Source organism: Triturus cristatus, chromosome 11, assembly GCF_964204655.1.
Source record: "Triturus cristatus chromosome 11, aTriCri1.1, whole genome shotgun sequence".
NCBI lineage: Eukaryota > Metazoa > Chordata > Amphibia > Caudata > Salamandridae > Triturus > Triturus cristatus.
In genome coordinates, this window is record NC_140594.1 from 316,229,393 (window position 1) to 316,252,509 (window position 23,117).

The following is a 23,117-nucleotide window of genomic DNA, read 5'->3' on the forward strand; positions in this document are numbered from 1 at the left end:
GCTCAACCCCCCCCAGAGGGCAAACCACCTGTAGCACAAGGCTTAGCTTCAGTCCCAAGCCTTACACAGCAGGTGGAACCCCCCCCCCCCCCTCCTTCGCGGGTGGACAGAGACAGAGTGATTTCCCCCCCCAGAAAAGAGTAATTGTAAATCTGTCAGAGACAAGAACAATAAAGCCTAAGAGGGATACATTAGAAGCTTGAGACAGAAAGAGGAAGACAGATATCTGCACAGTATGCCCAGTGCTAGGAAGGTCCCCGGTGATAGGTCTGGCTGGCAGAATTCTTGCTGGTCACTGACTGAGGCCCTTTCATATTAAAACCACTAACTAAGAGGTGTTTGATGGCACCTCTGCTACGCATATATTTCTATGCCCTTGCCTCGCGCTGGACACTATGCCTACAGATGGAAGAATGGCTGACAGATGATATACCTGGGCATTGTATGGCTACCACAGGGTGCAGGAGAGGGTACGAGGCACTGACTGCGCCAGTTCACGTTTTAATAAGATTGAATATCCCAGCTTTGGGCAAGAAAATGTCTACATTTTCTTTCAATCTGCATTGAGAGAGCTAACAATACTAATTCCCGCAGGTATAATTTAAAAATATGATGTCACAAAAACATTACACTGAACAAATGTGGGGAAATTACCATGGTGGCATGATACCATTTCTATAATTAAAAGGCAGACATAGAATTAAGGGCCATGGTAACAAGGTGTTTTCTTAGGTGGCTATGCTGTCCTAGTTTGGGCTTATGCACATTGTACAGTACCTGGACAGCTGCTGGAGTTTCAGTGGCTGGATCAGTCCTAAGGCCTGAGACGGGTACTGATATTCCTTCAGGTGAGTGTCCAACGCAGGTATACGAGGGCCAGACATTTAGGCCACTGACCAAGTAAATTAGTTCTGCGTGGGCTTGCTGCATCTAATCCATTTTATACAAATATCTTGACGATCTGCTATGTACACAGGCATCATGAACCTAAACTGGGTGTCGGTGCCTTAAGACAAACCTGCCACATAAAATTGTCACTTGAAGCCACTCATTTTCAATGAGACCGACCCAAGGCTGCACAGACAGCCCAGCAGCCCGGTTCATGACTCAGCATTAATTTCAGCCGTGGTCCGTTGGCAATAAAACACACAACTTTAGACACTAATCACCACAGCGCACTATCAGTAGGAAACCGCAACATGCAACCTTCCATAAATAGCCTCTACGCTGGGAGGATGTTGAATCACTAGCTATAGAATAATGGAACCAACAAAATGGCGGCATTCTGCCATCTTAAGGGGAGGCGCGGTAGGGTTCAGATCCATGAAGGGAAGGGTATAAATAGCACGGTCCATATGGAAATGAGGGGGAAACATTGCACTGCAACACTCGCTGCTTATCGATGAATATATATCTATTGATCTCTGTAGTGGTATAAAGAGTACACAATAACATCCCCCCACTCCCAACGGAGAATGTGCGTACATGCACTGCCAGGAAGAAAAACACCACCCACGTCTTTTCAAATTGAAGGAGTCTCTCGGATTGTTTGCCAATTTCCCACATACTAATTACAGGCAAGAATATCACACAGATATCGATACAAAGTAACATTTGGTGGCAGGGGCATGGAAAAGGACTGTCGGTTCCTTCTGCACCCAAGGTTTCAGAGGCAAGTCACTGAAACAAAACCAGCCTTGTTGGAAGCTTGGTGAAGCAGTGGTACATGCAACCTTGACGTCAGAGTAAATATATCTACAAGATGATACGCACGTTTGATGAGAGTAGGGAGAGGGGCCGGCTAGGCAAGCCAAGAGCTGCTGCGGACGGGGGAATTCTCGATAGGCTGGCGCCCCTGGAAGGCCAGCTTTGCTGGAGAAGAGTCAGTTAATTTTGAAGTCGAAAACTTGCAACTTTTTCTTTTCCTTTTCTTGTGTAATATCACGGATTACGACGGCAGATGATTGCATCTTTTTTGCTTGCGGAAGGGATTAGAAATTTTGCATCTCAGCTGTATTTCAGCATATGCTTTTGAACTCCGAATAATTGCCTCTCTGTGATCCGTCTGAAATATGCGCTGATTAGAAGAGGCCGAAACTGCACATTGAGAGACAACAGAAAACATCTCGCTGTGCCGATGGCTGCCTTTGTGATGGCAGACGTGTACCTTAGCATCTCCAAGAGAGAGCGATGGGCAGACAAGGCAAGGTAAGGACGTGGAGAAGGTTGCAGAGGGAGGGATTAAGAATAGAGCTCAGAAAGTAGACGGCACGATGAACAGTGCGACTGAGGGAAGAGGGCAAAATAAATTGGGGAATAAAAGTAGGGGGAAGTGTGAGAGAGGAGGAACAGATGAGAGCAGGTTAGAGTGGTAAGACAGAAAGCAATAGGAGAGAGGCAGAACATGAGGGAAGCGAGAGGATCGACAACAAGGAGAGGAAGAAGACGGAGAGAGAACATGTGAGGAGGATGGACACAAAGAGGTGGGTGAGCAGGTTAGAGGGGTGCAGGAAATGTAAGAGAGTGATTAGGAGAGCAAAGATCAAAGAAGAATATAGAGAGAAGAAAGGCCAAAGAGAGGGAGAAAATGAGAGCAGAGAGAAGATAAGGTCTCAGGCGGAACAGGTCTTCTGGGTCTAGGGAACTCAAAACCAACTACGCAATTCATATTACAAGTATTATTGTTGTCCCTGAAGCCAGGTACACCTTCAAGATCACTATATTCGACGTTCAAGCTTCACATGGAATGGGACCGCTCTTCACCAGGAATAAAATCACCAAACACATTCAACAAAGGAACCGCCACTCTAGAGTGGCACCTTGCCTCAAAATCCCAAGATACAAGAAAAAACCATGGGTGGCACATCCTTCTCTGTTTAAGCAGCCGAACTATGGAAGGAACTCTTTACCCCCCCCCCACCCTCCAACATAGGATCCACGGATAACCACCATCAATATATCTTCTACCCCAAATTTCTTACTCATATCAAACTTCTTTCTACTACTCTTTCCAATGCACTACTCTATTTCTCACCCTCTACCTCTATTAATATATCCTCTACATCCACTCTCTCATTTATCCCAAACACCATACCACTACTATGATCCCCAAAATAACCATTTCTATACCCTCCCCATCTCTACCCCTCCTTGCATCCTCTGACACCTCTTTTACTATACCGATCCCCCAAAACAAGCCTATCTAAACTCTTCCCTCCGACTCTTACCCTCCACATCCCTTTTTACTCATCCCAAGCCTCCTCCTACTGCTATGACCTCCAAAACAAAAAACAAAAAAGTCTAAATCCTTCACTCTTCTATCCCTCCACTATCCTTTTCAATCAAAATAACAGACTAACATGTCCACTTCTCAAAATTCATATTTCATTATACTAATTCACCACTAATTTTTTATGGGTTCCAGAGTAACGTGCTAATCACTGAAAAAGTGATCTAACACCTCATCAGGGGTAGAAAGCACTATATAATTGGAAACCTTTTTCCCCTCTTCTATCCCCCCACTACCCTTCTTTATCCAAATAACTGAATAACATATCCACCACTCAAATTACTTTCAAATTTCACTATACTAATTTCCAACACTAATCCTTTATGGGTCCTGGGGTAGCGTACTACTCACCAAAAAAGCACTTCAACACCCCATCAGAGGTAAAAAGCGCTATATAAATGCAAACCTTTTTCCCTATTCTCTCTCCTACCCTTCTCAATCCAAATAGCTGACTAACATATCCACCACTCAAATTACTTTAATATTTCACTATACTAATTCAACACTAATCCTTTATGCATTCCAGAGTAGCATGCTACTCGCCAAAAAAGCGCTTCAACACCCCATCAGGGGTAGCAAGTGCTATATAAATGCAAACCTCTTTCCCTCTTCTATCCTTCCGCTATCCTTCTGAATCCAAATAACTGACTAAACTATCCACCACTCAAATTACTTTCATATTTCACTATATACGAATTCAACACTAATCCTTTAGGGGTTCCGGAGTAGCGTGCTACCCGCCGAAAAAGCGCTTTGACGCCTATATAAATGCACTTACAATATAATACAATACATTGCCAACTAGCTCCTCTTCAAAGCTTTGACTTTTCAAGTGACAGCAAAGATGAAGACTCGAGTCATATTCCTGAAGGATGGTTGTGGTTTAGTACTTCAGCCAGCACATTTATCTCTCACAACAAATCAATTTCCCAGCAGTGCTATGAGTTTTAAGGAAAATAAATAAGACTCTGGGCTGATTTAAATCTTAGCAGAGCGGGAACTCAATCACAATAGCAAAGGAGTTCCCTCCCTGCCAAGACTATGGTCTGCCTGGTCGATTTAAATCCGGGCTGACCATAGTTTGACAACGGCAGAGACTACTCTGTCTCCGTAGAGGTCATACATTTTCAGACTCCCAACAAAGTAAAGGCCGTTGGAGAACTGGCTTTATGTCCCCTGACCTACTCTAGATAGGTGAGCAGACATATAGCTGTTTATTCAATGCCCGCCCATCACCACTAGGAAAAACCTGGAGCTAAGTAAGGGCACTGAAAAGTGTTGATGCCCCACTCCCCTTGCCATGGGAGAAAACTCCCATGACAAGGGGGGGATTTCTTTTTTTTTTCTTTTTAAAAAGCATATCCCACTTTGGTATTTTCCTTTTGAAAATATATATTTTTTACTTTGCCTGATGTCTCCATCATGTTTAATGGAGCTGGCTGACAAAGTTAGAGTGCACTGCCTGGAACTGCCCTTGATGGCATTTCCGGACAATGCTTGAAATATCTACCGGGATGATGGACATTTCATAATTTGACTGGCAGAGACTTTGGGCCTCATGTAGGAAGCCAAATACCGGTCGGTAACGGCCGATTTTCGGTAATTATACCGTTACCGACCGGTATTTTGGCTTTTGGTATGTAGGGGGATCATTTTTGTATTCGGTAATTTACCGAATCGGTAAAATTACCGAATCGGTAATTTTACCGATTCGGTAAATTCCGAATACAAAAATGAGATGTAGGGGGAGTGTGTGGGTGTGTTCTGGAGTCGGTATTTACCACCAACTAATAGTTAGTGGTAAATGAAGAATGGATGTTGAAAAGCATTTTAAAGTGCTTAGAAGTGTGCAATGTGGCAGACATACATGCCCTTAGGGCATGTATGTGTGCCACATGTGCACACATGGCCGAATCAGGGGTGCAACAGGGTGTCAATGTGACACCCTGCCACCCTTGCATGTGTTCCCCCCATTACCGAATCGGTATTTACCGATTCGGTAATGAGGCATACCTTCCCATCAATGGGAAGGTATGCCTCATTACCGAATCGGTAAATACCGATTCGGTAATTACCGACTTTTACCGAATCGGTAAATATTACCGACTCATTACCTACATATCATTTACCACTTCATAAATACCGAATCGGTAAAATTCGGTATTTATGAAGTGGTAAATGGGTCCCTACCTACATATGGCCCTTTGTGATGGAGTCATTTAATCCGTCCGCCCAAAAATAAATCAGGGCCCCAAATCTCTTTTTAGTTTTGCAGCTAAACAACCCATATAATTTCATAGTCTGGGTAAGAGCCAGCGGATACTCTGTATAGCTGCCTATGCCGTCTGGAGGAAGTCACCTTCAATGATTTCCTTAAGCAGTATTACAGAGAAAAGAAGCCAAAGAGCAGTGCTTGGATTTAAATGGTTGCAAGATTTCACCGGCTTCCAGTCTCACTCACTTCTCTGCGCACCGTATTACAGAAAGTGCCTCGGGGGCACAACGGGCATATGTGTCCGCTTTGTGCGCCCCGGGGCACTTTGCTGTTACAGACGGGCCGCAGATGCTTGTGCGGCCCCTTCTGTAATACAGATATCGCTGGCGCCAGTACACTCTAGTGCCAGTGCTATCTCAAGAGGGCGTACGCTCATTTTCATGAGGGTGTGGCCCCATGCAAAGGGGTGGATCTCTTCACTTCTGCGCCTGCGCTGTACTATGGATGCGTATTCCTAAAGGAACAAAGGTCCCTCACAACAAAGTAAGAACCGTAATTAACACGGAAATACAATTATGTCTATGTTTATATGAATCCAAATGGATATTGTCAGTTATTTTTGAAAAGTACACAATACCATAAAAGTGGGACAGTCTTCAACTAAGAATTGAGTGACCAAACTTTGGCGTTGCACACAGTGGGCTCAATATAATCAATAGTTAGGTCACGGGTGAAAAATTGCACCATTGCACCAATTGATAATATAGAGATAAATAGGTCTGTGTCAAGGTGTTGACCTCAGCACCTTGACACAGACCTATTTATCCCTATATTATCAATATATGCAGTGGTGCTATTTTTCATGTCTGTGGCCTAACTAGTGATTGTATTATGAGTTTGCAGCAGCACATTCACTGTAATAGAGCGCACTTTCCCTGTTTGCGCACGGCGCACCTATTTAAAGGTGTACCATGGCGCAAACACGAAAAGCGTGCTCTATGTGTAATAAGGCCCCCGGTGTAGTTAGTACTGCAGGTGTTGGGGGACACACAGTGTTCCTGTACCAGTCTGTGCGGGCCCAGCCTCTGACAGCCATGTTATCTCCTCTCTGGTCCCTCCTTTTTAGGTGCTTGATGAAGAGTGTTTCTTCAGATTAAAAATTAAACTGTAAATTGGACCACAGGGCCAGCTAACACTCAGACACAGTGGCATTGCACCAACGTTCTCCGACATCTTAGATGTAAAGTAGTCTCCTAAGTCTTGGAGTTAGTCATTAATTAAAAAGTGCATCTTCAGTTCAGTGTTGTAAAGTTCCATAGACAACCTATCAAAGGTGCACAGTCATTATGGTTTCTTCCAAATTGCCGTCACTGCTTAATGTCAACTGCTTATTTGTACATTGGAGCCAGACGAATATATGTCGTTACTACGCATTCCGTTGCAACGCATGCCTTTACCACACATGCGTTACAACGGAATGATTTTTATACGCATATCCTTTACCTCGATTATTCCTTTACCACGCTTTTTTTTGGGGGGGGGAGATCCCCCCCCCCAAGCCCTCTTTTTTCTTTTTTTGCCGTTTTCTCACATCTTCGACGACACTAAAAAAGGACTGAATCGGATGAGGAAGAAGACGTTCCGTGAAGACGTTGCTTACGTGGTAAAGACGGTCGTGGAAGCAATACGCGTTGTAAAGACGTTTACGAGGTAAGTGTACCGTTGTAAACGTAACGCGTAGAAAAGCCTTCGTGGTAAAGGCTGTTTCCCGAGCCAGACGACATCTGACCAATAGGGAGTTGTTTCTGGACTCTTGCTACTTCCGCAGATCAGGACTCAGGATTGGAGGTGGGCAGGTAGGCCCTCACTTTTGTGTGGGTGTGTATAGCAGCTGCCATGCCCTTTGCCGCAGTGCTTTATTCAGGTGTCACCCTTCTCAGGGAAAGTCAACGCAGAGAATTATTTTAGCGCCATTGCTTCATTGAAAGTTATATGGCTCCAAACCAGACACACAACAAGCAATTTAGGGAGACATACAGGAAACGGGAAACAGCAGCTCTGCCTATCACTCTCATTAGGGAGCACCCTACAATATTAGGGGCTACATACATACAAAGCACCCCAAATCAGTGCTTAATCTGAGCCAGTGGTTTCCGGTGCTTGGCACCGGCACTCAATTGCCGGAAGCTGCACTTATGACAGCTATCACATGGTGGCGCTGTTTGTGTAGTTTAAAACAAGTAGAAAAACAGCTGTTTGTTAATTCAATATACATTAAAAACAAATAATACCTGCCACCAAGCCATTCGTAAAGCTTTGACGGCCTTGAACTGTCTGAAACTTGTAGCAGTGTGGTGGTTAGTAGTTATGTAAGTACAATGGCAATGTGTGGTGCAAACTGCAGTGACCTCCTGACGGGGGCCCAAGCACTTTTTTTTTTCTTACAAATTAAGCACTGCCCCAAATGTGGGTAAATCTCTCTCTGTGAATCCCAGCACTACTCACACACACTTTATACACTGAGGGGGTATTGAGTGATCCAGTGCTGACTGACCTGCAGAGATGTAAACAGGGAGAGTCAGAACGCAGTGTCCCCACTGGGGTGCAGTTAAAAAACTGAAAAGGAAGAAACGGTCATGTGCAACAATAGAACATCTCCTACTCAGGGGCTGATCATCCACTCTTATAATGCATACCACTCTGGCTGCAGCCTAATCGTCCAATGGAGTCCAGCACATCAAAAACTATGCAGAGCGCCTGCCAGGGCGCTCATTATATGTTTCTCCGGCACAGGAAAACCTCCTGGCTCAGTCAGAATGAGAAAATGAGGAGCAGGATGGCAGAGGGTCATTGTTCCAGGACATTTTGACCATACAGAAGGGGAGAGAGAAGTGAGAACTGACGAACGTGATACTGTAAGAGGGTGGAAAGAGGAAGTGAGATTGGGGAATGGTTAAAAAGAGAGAGAGGGTTACAGAAGAATATGAGAAGATGGAGAAAGACAATGAGAGATCAAAGGGGATCAAAAGGTCACAGGCCAAGGAGAAGGTGAGAGGAGTATACCACACACGAGAAAAAAAGAGAGAGTAGGATATAAAGTGTGAGGGAGAGGGGACGAGAGGAAGGGAAAAAAGCAAAGGTGAGAAGACAAGATAAGAGTGCAAAGAAGGGAAATCCATCAGCGGAAGACAAGCGGAAAAAAGCAGTTGGAAAGAAAGGGGAAGGAAGAAGGTTCAGGGTCAGGTGGCTTAGTGGACTAATGTGTCCACTGTACGGGCCTGTGTTTGACCTCATGATCACAGATACAAATCCCAGTGGCTCCACTCAGCCTTTCTTGCTTTTGAGGTCGATAAAATGAGTACCGTTGGATAACAATAAACATCTGCTATTCAGCACCAAGATACCCTTCTGAGGGAACTTGTGCTTTACAAATACAGGTTATGTTACATTAAGGTGAAAATGGGAAAATGTAGTAGAAGAGAAAGACCAAGGAAAAGTAGAATGTGAGTCATTTGTTGAGTCTTCTGGAGTTGATGCAGGTTCTGGTCAACATTGTGACCTCTGTTTTTCCACACACAAGCACAGACAGAGGCCCGCTCGGTGGAAGAGACCGTGAACGATGGGCGTGGCATGACGGGTGGACAGAAAGAGACATCAAGCGCCGGAGTTTTCTACAGCCTTCTTTGCCTTTTCATTGGCCTCGCGCCAGCTTAGCCCAACCATTATCAGACGGGCTCTTATTGGCCGCCTCTCCCGTTTCTACGACGCAGACGGAATTGTTTGCAGCAGCTCGGGCTTCCCGGGAGTGCCTGGCATTTCATTCTGGCACAGGCTCGGAGAGGGGCACTGCAGTGCAGATCGATGGCAAATGCATTTAGAGCATTTAGTACATCTGTTGGGAAGCCAACCGAGAACTGCCTGCAGCGCCTTGAAGAGATGGCTCGCACCGCCCCCTTCCTCTTTCCCGATTCAGATTTCCACCCGCCTCCTCAAAAAACAGAGAAACAAGAAAGGTGACACGCCTCTCCCGCCATTCGTGTGCAAGAGAAGGCACTGCACCCTCCACCCCCGGTGTGCAAGGAAAGTGTAATCATGATGCGAGCAGGAACAATGTATGCATCTGAGGAATAGTGCGACATGAGATGGGGGTGTTCCTCCGGTGCAAAAACTCTACTGCCTTTGGTCACATCAACTGACTTGCTGCTGTAGTTGGGATGGTTTGGGACACAAGGCTGATCACCAGGCTAGTTTGGATTCCAAACGCTTCCAGACGAAGAACTCACTGCTCTCCTAACCAAAATTCTCTGACGATGCCTCATTCGTCCGCACCTGCTGTACCAAATGGCTCTGCATCATATGCAGGGCCACTGGAATTATGTGGCAGGGAAAGACCGAATTATGCGGCAGGGATGACTAAATTATATGTCAAGAAAAGGCAAATTATGCACAGTAATGAGGCACAATTTATATCATTACTTTGTCATTTCAACACTTGTTAACAGTGTCTGGACATTGGTTGCACACTTAATTAGTACCATTTTAACATCTAAATACAGCAATAAGCAACAGAAAGGTGATCAGTCAACATTTGCAAAAGACCCTCCACTGCGCAGCAACACCTGTTGGTGCGTTTTTAATAACTTTTGAACCGTTTGAGATAGAGACATTTTTCTTTTTAGAACCTTCAGAAGATGATAGATTATGTGGAAAATGCGGAAAATCAATTTTAATGCGAAAAATGCCGTGACCGCACAAACGCATAATTCCAGTGGCCCTGATTATAATGTGGACCATGTGGAAGCATTGTGTTGTGTGCATGAGGTTTGGAGGCGTGCAGCAGGCTTGTAAAAGAGTGAGGTTGAAAGTGATACCCTTTTTGGTGCCCTGCTAGTAAACATGTAGAAAGAGCGTGTATTTATAGCGTGGACTGTGTGGGATGCATTTGGTGTTGTTGGTGCGGGACCCTATGAAAGGGAGTATTTATTACCCGACAAGGAGTGATGATAAAGCGCCAAGAGACACATATATATTGTGGTGTAGATGCCGCACCGTGTTATTTATTATAATTACAACACCGACCCAGATCCTAACATGCGGAGATGCATATGTGCCCTTTTCTGGCTCCTCGTGTAATTGTCCGATTTAAAGATAGCATGTGCGCATGCGCGCTGAGAAGAACGTGCACGGCTCTTCAGATGCGGAGATTGATGATTTATAGTGACAGGGTCTGAAACAGGTTTCGGTGGATACATTTGCTCGCAGGGACAGGCGTGGCCGCCCATCGCCGATACATCCTCAGAGATGAGAGAGTGAGTGGGGAAGGTAAGGGACACCTCAGAAATGCGGCCAGACAGCATTCTTTCCCCCGCGCGCTCTCTTCACCGGGCCCGCCCACGAGACCCGAGCGGGCGGTGACAGTGGAGCGCGTGCAACAGCTCTCGACCGACACACATTTGCAGAATCATTTTTAGGACGGAGAAGTACAAACTGATATTACAACATTAGTTCCCGAAAAAGAGGCCTGCCTCCCATTGACAGTCCAAACATGCAGCTGTCGGTGGCACGTATTTCTTTAGTGTTTTAAAAAAGAAACCGACATCAGTATAAGTAACTGAATAACTAATAACTCACACCACAAAGTCACTAAATGGGGTAGCTTGCTGGAATCCAGTGGGCCTACTGGTGATCATAAGGCTACAGTAGACCACTGGGCATGCTGGATACCGGGAGGCCTCACTCCAGACGACAAGGCTGCGGAAGACCCCTGCCCTTGTTATGGACTACCAGAAAAGGGCTGGGAACCACAAAACCTGGAGTCATTATAGGCCATGCTGGAGGCCACACTGTCTTTGTGAGATCCTGGGATATCTCAGAAGTCACCAGCTCTGGTGGGTATGATGGCGCCTGAAGGAGGCCACCAAGCTTGCTGACAATCTCCCGGACTGTGCGAAAGACGAGGGATCTTCACGAAGCCGCAAGCCATGCTGGAGATGATGGAGCCTGCAGGACAAAACACAGCCTGCTGGGAGTTGCTAGAAGTTGTTTGTGCTGGTAACCATGGGACCTGTTGGAGACCACAGGGCCCACAGGAGGCCATCACCCCTAGGGAACAACACAAGCCCTTATGGATGCAAAAGGCCTTTCCGAACACCATAGGGGATGCTTGAAACTATAGGCCCTACTGGATACCATGGGCCCTTTTGGACAACATGGGCCCTGCTGGAATAGATGGTTTTGGAAATACAGGTACCTGACTGAATAATAACTTGCTTGTACAAACAAAAGAAAATCACTGAAGCAGTTTTTTTGTGATCTAATAAAACCTCTGAGTTTTCTGCACTGGCCAGATGGATATGTCATATGGCCAAAGAGTCGGCGGGACTTCTCGCAGAGGAAAATGCATCTTTCCTCAGCGTTCATGGCAAAGCAGGCAATGCAGCTCCATGGTTCTACTTTGACACCCAAAGAAAGATCATTAGTGCTACAACAATGTATGTCCAGGTGTATGTGCATGATCTGACCCTAGAACAAGCCCTCCAAAGAACTGATGCAATCACAGGAAGTCAAAGCCCGCTCACTGAAGTGATGCTAGCACTCCAAAGGATTAAAATATCTCAAAGTCCACGCCGTGGTCCAGTTTAGTATTCCCAAATTTAGACACCTTCCTTTCTGGATCAATTTTTAGAGAAGGCAGGTCATTTGGAATTACTAACCAGCATTGATAGAACTGATGGATATTGGCCAGTCCTAAGAAATCTTTCAGCAGACGCATGGACCTCATTACTCCAGAGATGCTCCAGCCACTTGCCAGAATCCACAAAACGGGATTCTCTGCAAAAATGGGGGCGCAACAATTCATCTTCAGGAAAAACACCAGTAACATCTGAAGAACGTGCTGAGACACGTTCAGTGGCAAGGGTCGATAGAGAAGGTAGAGAAATAACAAATTGTCACAGTAGTGGTGATGTGTCTGGCTTGTGCTGTCTAGGGTGGGAACCCACGACCCACTCTGTCTAGGGTAGAGGCAATACTGGCGTGGACACAGATTGGGATGTTCCCAGGAGCGCAGTGACATTTTATGACAACAAAGAATGAATAGGGAGGTTAAGGAAAGAGGGGATACCAAAAGAGATTGAAGATGGCTGGAGAGATCCAATCGCACTCGGTGAGAAAACAACAGGAAAGGCGTAATGGAGTGAGGTGCTGAAAGTGAGTAAATGAAAAGAGTTCATGAATGAAAAGGAAGACGGAGAAAGGCACTGAGCGTAGACACAGATAATTTGAGTTGGAGAGGTGAAGAAGAACAGTGAGTGTTAGAAGAGATCATAGACATGCAAGGAGGGAGAGATAAAAGAGATAATAGAGATGGCAGCAGTGAGGAACGAAGAGATAATTGAGATGGCAGTAGGTAGATCATAGAGATGATGTTAGTGGTAGGTGGAAGAGACAGTAGGTATGTTGCTAGTGAGAGGAAGAAGAGATCATAGAGAAGGCAGTAGTGAGGAACAACGAGGTCATAGAGATGGTAGTAGGGAGATCATAGAGATGGTGGTAGTGGTAGATGGAAGAACTAGTAGGGATGGCGCTACGGAGAGGTAGAAGAGGTCATAGAGATGGCATTAGCGAGGGTGCAAGTGAGAGGAGACATGGTGTGAGAGGAGGCAGAGATGTAAATCAACAAGTGTACGTGTGATTGAGACAGTTAAAATAGAAGAAAGGGCAAGGAAAGTGGTATGAGACTAAGGTGGAGATGGGGACTAGGAAATAAGAGAGGTAAGACTTGCAGAAGGAGGAGTATAACGACAGAAAGAATTTGAAACAGATGGAGTGAGAGAGAATGATGGTATCGAAAAGGAGAGAGGTGGGTGCAATACGAAAAAGATGGGGTGAGACGACTGGAGACAACCACAACGGGTGAAGCAAGAGTGATTCAGAGAGAGAGGGGTAAGAGTGGGGAATAAACAGGGGAATTCGGAGAGAGAGAGGTACATGCTGCAGTGGAGAAGAGACGGAAGGGATCATGCAGGGACAAAGAGAAAGCGGCAGGGTGAAAGATAAAAGAACAAGGAAAAGGAAAGACAGATGGAAAGGCTGTATGAGACCGTTTGATGGATGGGGAGACGGAACACATATTTCAGTTTTATTATGGTAAATGTTCGCCTAGGTGGCGTGAGAGGGAGGAACGAGCGCGCACTATAAATACACGTTATGATGATGGTACATAAGGTAACAGAGATTTTTTGTAAGCTGCTGAAAATGGGGTTGGCGCCTGGCGGGCTCAAACCGAGGGGCACAGGGAGCCGGGCAGGGAGCACGGGCCAGCTGCTGTCCGCATCTCAAAACACCCAGGACAATCAAACCCCTTCACACGCACTTACAGGCACCGGAGCGTCCATCCAAAGGCACTGGGCATTCTCCTGCAGAACACATCTGTGCCACCAACAGTGCCACCCGCTCCCACACAAGAGGGTGTCTCTCAGCAGCACGAGGAGACCCTCTACAGCAAGTGTCACCCTCTCCCAGAGACGACAATCCTGTGCCACCAACGGTGTCACCCATTTCCAAAGAAGAGGGCCTCTCTCAGCCACATAATGAGACCCTCTGCACCGACAGTGCCATCCGCTCCCACACTAGAGGGTGTCCCTCAGCAACATAAAGAGAACTTCTTTACCAACGGTGTCCCCCGCTGCCAAAGAAAAGGGCCCTCTGCACCAGGCGCGCAACACCCATTGGACTCACAGGGCTTCAGCCCCCCCCCGTCGTGTGTGGCAGCCCGGGATGAGACACCTTTCCGCGCAAAAAAAGCAGCCGCACCCGAGCACTTCACAGGTCTTTAAAAGACCATTTGCATGTTAATGAGGCCTTGCTGTTGTTTCACCCCTTCTAAGAGCCCCTGCAGCTCCACTCTGCCTATTGCTTAAAGTTCAGCCCCCCCCCCCGGAAATTTTTTCTCAGCCCCCCTCCCCCGAAATTTGGCTCTAGTTGCGCCTCTGCTCTGCACCAACGACATTACCCACACCCACAGAGGAGGGCCCAGTGCCACCAACGGTGTTGCACATTTCCAAGGAAGGGGACCTCTCTCAGCAACATAATGGGACTCTCTGCTATCAATAGCGTCACCCCCTCCCACAGAAGATGGGCTCGCTCAGCCCCCTCTGCCATCAATAACGTCACCCACTCCCACAGAAGGGGGCTCCCTGCACCAATAGCGTCACCCACTCCCACAAAAGAGGTCTCCCTGCACCAATAGCGTCACCCACTCCCACAGAAGAGGGCTCTCTGCACCAGTAGCGTCACCCCCTTCAAGAGAAGAGGGCTCCCTGCATCAATAGCGTCACCCACTCCCACAAAAGAGGGCTCCCTGCACCAATAGCGTCAACCACTCCCACAGAAGAGGGCTCCCTGCACCAATAGCGTCACCCACTCCCACAGAAGAGGGCTCCCTGCACCAATAGTGTCACCCACTCCCACAAAAGAGGTCTCCCTGCACCAATAGCGTCACCCACTCCCACAGAAGAGGGCTCTCTGCACCAGTAGCGTCACCCCCTTCAAGAGAAGAGGGCTCCCTGCATCAATAGCGTCACCCACTCCCACAAAAGAGGGCTCCCTGCACCAATAGCGTCAACCACTCCCACAGAAGAGGGCTCCCTGCACCAATAGCGTCACCCACTCCCACAGAAGAGGGCTCCCTGCACCAATAGTGTCACCCACTCCCACAAAAGAGGTCTCCCTGCACCAATAGCGTCACCCACTCCCACAGAAGAGGGCTCTCTGCACCAGTAGCGTCACCCCCTTCAAGAGAAGAGGGCTCCCTGCATCAATAGCATCACCCACTCCCACAAAAGAGGGCTCCCTGCACCAATAGCGTCAACCACTCCCACAGAAGAGGGCTCCCTGCACCAATAGCGTCACCCACTCCCACAGAAGAGGGCTCCCTGCACCAATAGTGTCACCCACTCCCACAAAAGAGGTCTCCCTGCACCAATAGCGTCACCCACTCCCACAGAAGAGGGCTCTCTGCACCAGTAGCGTCACCCCCTTCAAGAGAAGAGGGCTCCCTGCACCAATAGCGTCAACCACTCCCACAGAAGAGGGCTCCCTGCACCAATAGCGTCACCCACTCCCACAGAAGAGGGCTCCCTGCACCAATAGTGTCACCCACTCCCACAAAAGAGGTCTCCCTGCACCAATAGCGTCACCCACTCCCACAGAAGAGGGCTCTCTGCACCAGTAGCGTCACCCCCTTCAAGAGAAGAGGGCTCCCTGCACCAATAGCGTCAACCACTCCCACAGAAGAGGGCTCCCTGCACCAATAGCGTCACCCACTCCCACAGAAGAGGGCTCCCTGCACCAATAGTGTCACCCACTCCCACAAAAGAGGTCTCCCTGCACCAATAGCGTCACCCACTCCCACAGAAGATGGGCTTCCTGCACCAACAGCGTCACCCACTCCCACAGAAAAAGGCCTCTCGCGGCAACATATTAAGAACCTCTTCCACCAATAGCGTCACCCACTCCCACAGAAGAGGGCTCTCTGCACCAGTAGCGTCACCCCCTTCAAGAGAAGAGGGCTCCCTGCATCAATAGCGTCACCCACTCCCACAAAAGAGGGCTCCCTGCACCAATAGCGTCACCCACTCCCACAGAAGATGGGCTTCCTGCACCAACAGCGTCACCCACTCCCACAGAAAAAGGCCTCTCGCGGCAACATATTAAGAACCTCTTCCACCAATAGTGTCACCCACTCACACTGAAGAGGGCGTCTCTCAGAAACATAGTGGGACTCTCTGACACCAGCAGTGCCCTTCACTCCCAAAGGAGAGGGCCTCTCTCAGCAGCACGCGGGGACCCTCAGCCACCTTCGGTGTCATCCACTCTTACAGAAGAGGACTTATCTCAGCAACATGGTGGGACCCCCCAGCACCAACAGTGTCATCTACTTCTAGAAAAGATCCACGCTTTACCACACAATGAGACCCTCTGCCACCAAAAGAGTGTCACCCACTCCCACAGCCGAAGATGCTCTCTGAAGAACACAATGAGAGTTTGCAGAGAGCCACAACCTCTATCACATACAATGTGTGGCCCTCTCTTAAGCAGCAGGCCCACCTACCACCAATCAGGACCCAGCAGCATCCACTGAACATGCTCAGAGGACAGACTGAATGGACTCCTATGCCCAGACGTGGGTCCCTTGCTCACTTTGCCCCTCGACTAAAGCTAGCCTGGCTGATGAGGGTTGTTACCCCGAAACCAGTACCAGGATGGTTGATTCCGGTCCCAGAATGCTTGATTCCGGTTCAGGGAAGACCTGGCTTGGCAGCTGGGCTGGGCTGGACTGTCCACATAAGGCACAGGGTCAAGACTGATTTGCATATAGTTGGGTCTGAACTGAGGTGGCGTAGTGAGCTAAAGAACGATGATTTATGACTGGGGTGAGTGTTGGAAAAGTTTCAGCTCTCCGTCCATCGTCTCCTTGTGTTTGCTGTATAAAAATGGCAGGCATATTTTTTGCAACAAAAATAATAAGTAAAAATAACAATACACAAAAATAAATTAAAAAACAAAATGAAAGCAGAAATAAAAGCTGAGATTGGCCAATCAGTCCTGTTTCTGAAGTGGACTACTCTTTAGGTGAATGTGCACATATACGGAAGAAAATGATGTCACTCATAGTGAAGATAGCCAATGGTGGAAGTGGGCTGACTCATGGCCCCATACTGCAGCCTGAGTGGGCGGAAGAAAAATGTTAATTACACCTGAGCAGACCAATGGATGAAGAGAGACCTCTAGCAACCACAGAAACACCACAGAATAAAGCTCAGTTCCACTCACAGACCCAGGACTCTCCGTCACCTACATAACAGGAGTGTTTGGCACTCATCTCACAGGACCTTCAGCTAACCACAGAGAGGCTCTATCCAGAGGCGAGCAATACCCCCTCAGAACGGAACCCACCGTCACCTGGTGAGCAGCATCAACCGGTGCCCTCATACTAGGGCTCTCTCTCATGTGCAGAGCACGACCATCTGAAATCCACTGAACAGGACCTGCTGCCACCCCAAAGGAAGCTCAGGGCCATGCTTGGAACAGGATCCTCTGGCACCCAAAGAATAGGTCCCTTTGGAACCCAGAGGATACAACTCGGTCCCACCTGCAGCCGAGGGTTCTCTGGCAACCAGAGAACAGCAATCTTAAGCACACACAGAAAAGGCCCCTCCGAGAACGACAGAATTCTGCTCTTTACCACCCCCAGAACAGGAGCCTCTGGCACTCAAAGAACAGAGGCATGTTCCACCCACAGACCACGATCCTCTGGAATCCGCAGCACCGGGCCCTCTTGCTCCCACAAGAGACAATCCAGTCCCACCCTCGGCACAGGGCCCTCTGGGGCCCACAGAATAGGGCTCTTCCCCACCCACAGAACAGGAACTTCTAGCACACACAAAGTAGAGCTCTGTTCCACTCACAGAATAAGACCCTCTTGCATCCATGGAATAAACTTCAGTGCCACAGACAGAACAGGACCCTTAATCATCCACAGAATAAAGTTCAGCCCCACTCACAGAACAGGACCCCTTGGCACTTAGAACAAATCTCTCTGGTATCCATAGAATAAAGTTTAGCCCCACTCACAGAACAGGATCCCTTGGCACTTAGAATGAATCTCTCTGGTATTCACAGAATAAAGCTCAGCCCCACCCACAGAACAGGACCCTCTGGCACCCACAGAATAAAGATCAGCCCACCCACAGAACACTACCCCCTTGGCACTTAAGACAAAACTTTCTGGCCTCCATAGACTAAATCTTAGCCTCTTCCACAGAAAAGGACCCTCTGGCACCCACAGAATAAACCTTGTCACCCAGAGAACAGGGCCCTGTGGCATCTGTAGAATAAAGTTCAGTCCCACCCACAGAACAGGACCCTCTGGCACTTAGGACAAAAGTCTCTGGTATCAATAGAATAACGCTCAGTCCCACCCACAGAACAGGACCCTCTGGCACCCACAGAATAAACCTCAGTGTCACGCAGAGAACAGGACTCTCTGGCACTTAGGACAAAACTCTCTGACATCCATTGAATAAAGCACAAGAACCACTGGCACTTAGGACAAAACTCTCTAGCATGCAAAAAATAAAGCCCAGCCCCACCCACAGAACAGGAACCACTGGCACTTAAGCCAAAACTCGCTCGCATTCAAGGAATAAAGCCCAGCCCCACCCACAGAATAGGAACCACTGGCACTTAGGACTGACCGCTCTGACATCCGTAGAATAAAGCCCAGGAAGCACTGGCACTTAAGCCAAAACTCTCTCGCATTCAAGGAATAAAGCCCAGCCCCACCCACAGAACAGGAACCACTGGCACTTAGGACATTGCTTTCTGGCATCCATAGAATACGACCCAGCCCCACTCACAAAACAGGAACCACTGGCACGTAGGACAGACCTCTCTGACATGCATAGAATAAGGCGGCAGCCCCACCCACAGAACAGGACCCCCCTGGCACTTAGGATCTAAAAACTCTATGCATCCATAGAATAAGGCCCAGTCCCACCCACAGAAGAGGAACCCTTGGCACTCAAAGCTCGGCGCTCTCTATTACACACCATCAGACCAGCTGGTACCTCTCAACAATCAGCCTGTTTCCATCTCTGTCCCCCACTTGTTTTCCTTCCCTGTGCAGCCACTTTCCGTTCTCTCCACGCTGCATAAACACGTATCTGTGCCAATCCCTGCTTTAATGTCACCTTCCCGAGTACACAGCAGTGGGTGTATCCGAGGGCTGCTGGCCAGGACAGCCCAGCAGGGACCGGCCTCCCTGGGGCTCTGTGCTGTAAAGAAGACTTGGAAAATGCCATGCCATGTTCGCTGCCTGCCACCATGCCTGGCATAGCGTCAACCCTGGCACCTTGTGCATGATCAGGAGGCGAGGACAGTGTGTGTAGAACTGCACGTGCCACCCACTGCCAGGCCACCTGGGGTGACAGGCCCTCCCAGACTGACTAAGTTTCAACCTTCCTTCCCCCGGACTTTACTCGTCCCTTTACTTTTCTATGAGAATGAAAAGAATGCAGGTAAAGCAGGGCGCCAGGCAGCAGCAAAGCGCACAGTGTACTCTGCGACTTTACGAGCTACTGGGCGATGCTATGGCTTCTATAAAATCATCCAGGTTTACGATAGGGCCTTTTCGGTTTTTTAATCCCTATAGTATGTTATCAAAGGAAATGTTACAGGAAACAATGGACTTACAGAAACCGCCTATACCTAGAAACCTTGTGGTAGAGAGGCCTGTCTAATTCAGGGCTTTCTTCTGTGATTGGCCGCTTCAGATGACAATCTGCCGTGAAATAAAGTCTGCCATCTAGCAGACATGCTGCCAGCGTGATCCGGCGGCAGCGGGATTGGCTGTTTAGCTGCGTCCTATGTTACTGATGACAAGCGGGGCAGCAGGGGCACTCTTTAGATTAGGCCTAAAACGGGTGGAATGACTGCCCCACGCCTGGGCAGCCCCACACCTGGCAATGCCGCGATCCCGATGCAGTTCTATACCTTGTATCAGAGGCGCAACTAGAGCCAAATTTCGGGGGGGGGGGGGGGGGGGGCTGAAACTTTAAGCAATAGGCAGTGTGGAGCTGCAGGGGCTCTTAGAAGGGGTGAAACAACAGCAAGGACTCAATAACAGACAATGGTCTTTTAAAGACCTGTGAAGTGCTCGGGTGCGGCTGTTTCCGTGCCCGGGAAGCTGTCTCATCCCGGGCTGCCACACACGACGGGGGGGGGCTGAAGCCCTTTGAGTCCAATGGGTGTTGCGCGCCTGCCTTGTATAATTTGTAATCACTGATGACAACAGGACAGCAGCAGCCGACTTAAGACAAGAGACCTAAAATCAGGTGAAATAACTGCCCATAATTGGACACACAGGCATAAGAGAGCGGGCACGGTTGGGATTCTGTGGCCACTCTGCATTTTACACTTCCTGGTTTCTGGTGACAGCCTGGACCACAGATCCACCATTTAACCGCCAACCCTTGCACAAACTACCGGTGCCAGTGCACATGAAACTCCGGCCCTGTGCAGGTTCTAACACAAGTTTGTGTTGTGCAGTACATGGTTACGGATGAAGAGTTGGGCAGATAAGTACACTAACTGTACTGTATTGCGTTGCAGCATTTATATAGCGCTTACTACCCTATGTGGGGCGCTGACGAGCTTCCCTACATGGTAGAATGCTAGTGGGGGGGGGGGGGGGGGGGGGGGGGTTGGAAGTGTGTTGTTTTTTTTTTTTGATCTTATGTGGGGAAGTGTTTCCATGTCGTGTGTGCTGACCACCGAGGTTCTGTTATGGGATGTAGCGCCTAGCAGTGTTGTGGATGATAAAATGCTCCAATGCTCTGTGTCTCGGAGATGTAGTCAACCAAATTACAACAGGAGGGTGTTCTAGTGGCTAAGTTGCGCCTGCCAGGAAGAGGTATTTTTACCCAGCCCCTGCACTTGCCTACAGATTGTGTAATTCTGGTTAAATCACTAAATCTCCTTTTTATCTAAAATTGTACATATGTAAAAAAAAAATATATATAATGCCATTGTGAAATGCAGATGTGTATATCCCCAACTGACGTAGAGTGATCGGTTGCAGCAGCTAGGTTCGCACTTCATAAATACAAATATTTTTGCTTCGAAGAGTCCTTGTATCCACTGACGAGCCGCGCGGCAGCATTACCGAGACATTTCAGCGCTGTGAAACCTGCTGCACTAAAAAATCCTCATCCGGGGCCAACAAGACCCAAAGGACCCCGAGCGATGGCCATTCACACAGTATACACACCCCCATCTGCGCTCGTGCTTACACGAAGCAGGGATGCAAGTGACGTACATCCTTAAACTGAGGCAGCTTGAAGCCACGCACGTAAACACGCGTGAAGCGAAGTGGCTCCATCAGAAAGCGGAACAGAAACCACTAAAGTTGTTGATGTCGAAGCCCGGGCCGGCAACACTTCTCCCGCCGCAGACTGCAAGGTGGAGACAAACGAACAGGCTGTGTGCTCTCTTGGGATGAGACGGCGCTGCCGGGGTGTGCCCCCTTGCTGGTACCTGCTCAGTGGCGGGTTACTGGAGGGGTTGACGGGAGGCTGGCTCTCTCACCCAGGACCAAAGTATAGAGGGGCAACCGGAGTCAGGGTCAGGATGGGGTTTATGCCTGGTGTGAATGGCTAGGTAAACGGTAATCTGTCCATAAACCCATTTTAGAGATCGGCTAACTTCCAGTGGGCAGTCAAACAATATGTATTTCTATCGGATGCAGCCATCAGAGAAGGGCCAGAACCGGATACCACTTCTTACTTCGGCGTCCTCCTCACTCGACTGACTGCACCGTGTGATCTCGGACACATCCCTCTAACTCGCTCTTTGCCGTCCTCCTCATTCGAGGGCACGTGTGATCTCAGACACATCACTTTAAATCGCTGTTTCCCGGTCCGATACCATAAAAAATCGTGAGCGCTCCGAATTAGGCATTTGAGAACTTTACATACAGACACTTCAGTAAATATAAGGATACGGCTCATGGAGCCGACACAAGAGTAACAGATGTGTCCCTGTCCTGAGTCTCGAATGATAGTCCTATGTCACCTTAAAGAGTACGTACATATGTTCTAAAAAAAAAAGAGAGTGTAGGTTGAGGCCAGAGTTCTAATCATCCAGCCTCCATAACACGAACAAACTGTGTTTTCTTCAACATGTCACTTTACCACCATTTAACCCAATTCCATAAACACTCGGAATTGGGATGCTTGGAAACGAATAGAAATGCGCTCAGACGTTTTGCAATATTTTACAATTGTATGTACGGTGATTGCCCTTATTTAATTTGCTGCTCGTCCTATAATGAAAGTTCAGCACTAGGTACACATCAGTCTCCTTCAAAATAGACAAGTTCCACCAAATGTCTATATTATTAGACTTTTAAAAGGCGCCCTCCCTGCCTCTGGCGAGCAGCAGGGTAAGTTCTACGAAGTGTAGAAATACTCACATCCTGTCTTGTGCACGAGCTCCTCGACCTCCACGGGCAGGGAGTGGGAGGCGCCCATCTCAGTCTGAAGCCCCTGGGAGGGCAGTCTAAGGTCCGGAGTTCAGGTGGGCAGGGAGTGGCAGACCGAGGACAGGATGCCGGGCAGTCCTAGGGTGGCAGCCGGCGCAGCCCAAGAGCGCTCCCTCCGGTCCTCACGCTCTGCGCTCGCTAGAAGCAGCCCAGGACTCCAGGAAGCCCCAGCGCTCATTATAAGAGATGCGGCGCCTGCTGTCTCCTGGGTCCAAGAGCCGGTCGTGTTGGAGCTTGTCCAAACAAGCCTGCTCTTGCGACACTGCACTAGTGCAGCTCCCAGCTCTGCCACCTGAGCCGCGCCCTTTCCTCAGTCAGCCCGGAGTAGGTCCGCATGGAATTCCATCTTAGGAATTACGAATGGCTTCTATAGGGGTACCTGGACACAGCTCTACATTCAGCTATATGTACCTGGCAGGGGCGCAACTAGAGCCAAATTTCGGGGGGGGGGGGGGGGGGGGGCTGAGCAAAAATTTCGGGGGGGGGGGCTGAACTTTAAGCAATAGGCA

At 48.5% G+C, this 23,117-nt stretch overlaps 1 protein-coding gene across 1 annotated transcript in view; it reads right to left on the reverse strand.

Moving 5' to 3' along the window:
• The window catches only part of TESC (tescalcin), a 202,674-nt gene extending 179,878 nt beyond the window's left edge, over positions 1-22,796 (reverse strand). The window contains exon 1 of the mRNA XM_085632782.1: positions 22,540-22,796. Coding sequence (XP_085488908.1) covers positions 22,540-22,597 — 58 coding nt within the window. The 5' untranslated portion in view covers positions 22,598-22,796. The remainder of the gene's footprint in view (positions 1-22,539) is intronic.
• Between the last annotated feature and the right edge of the window lie 321 nt (positions 22,797-23,117).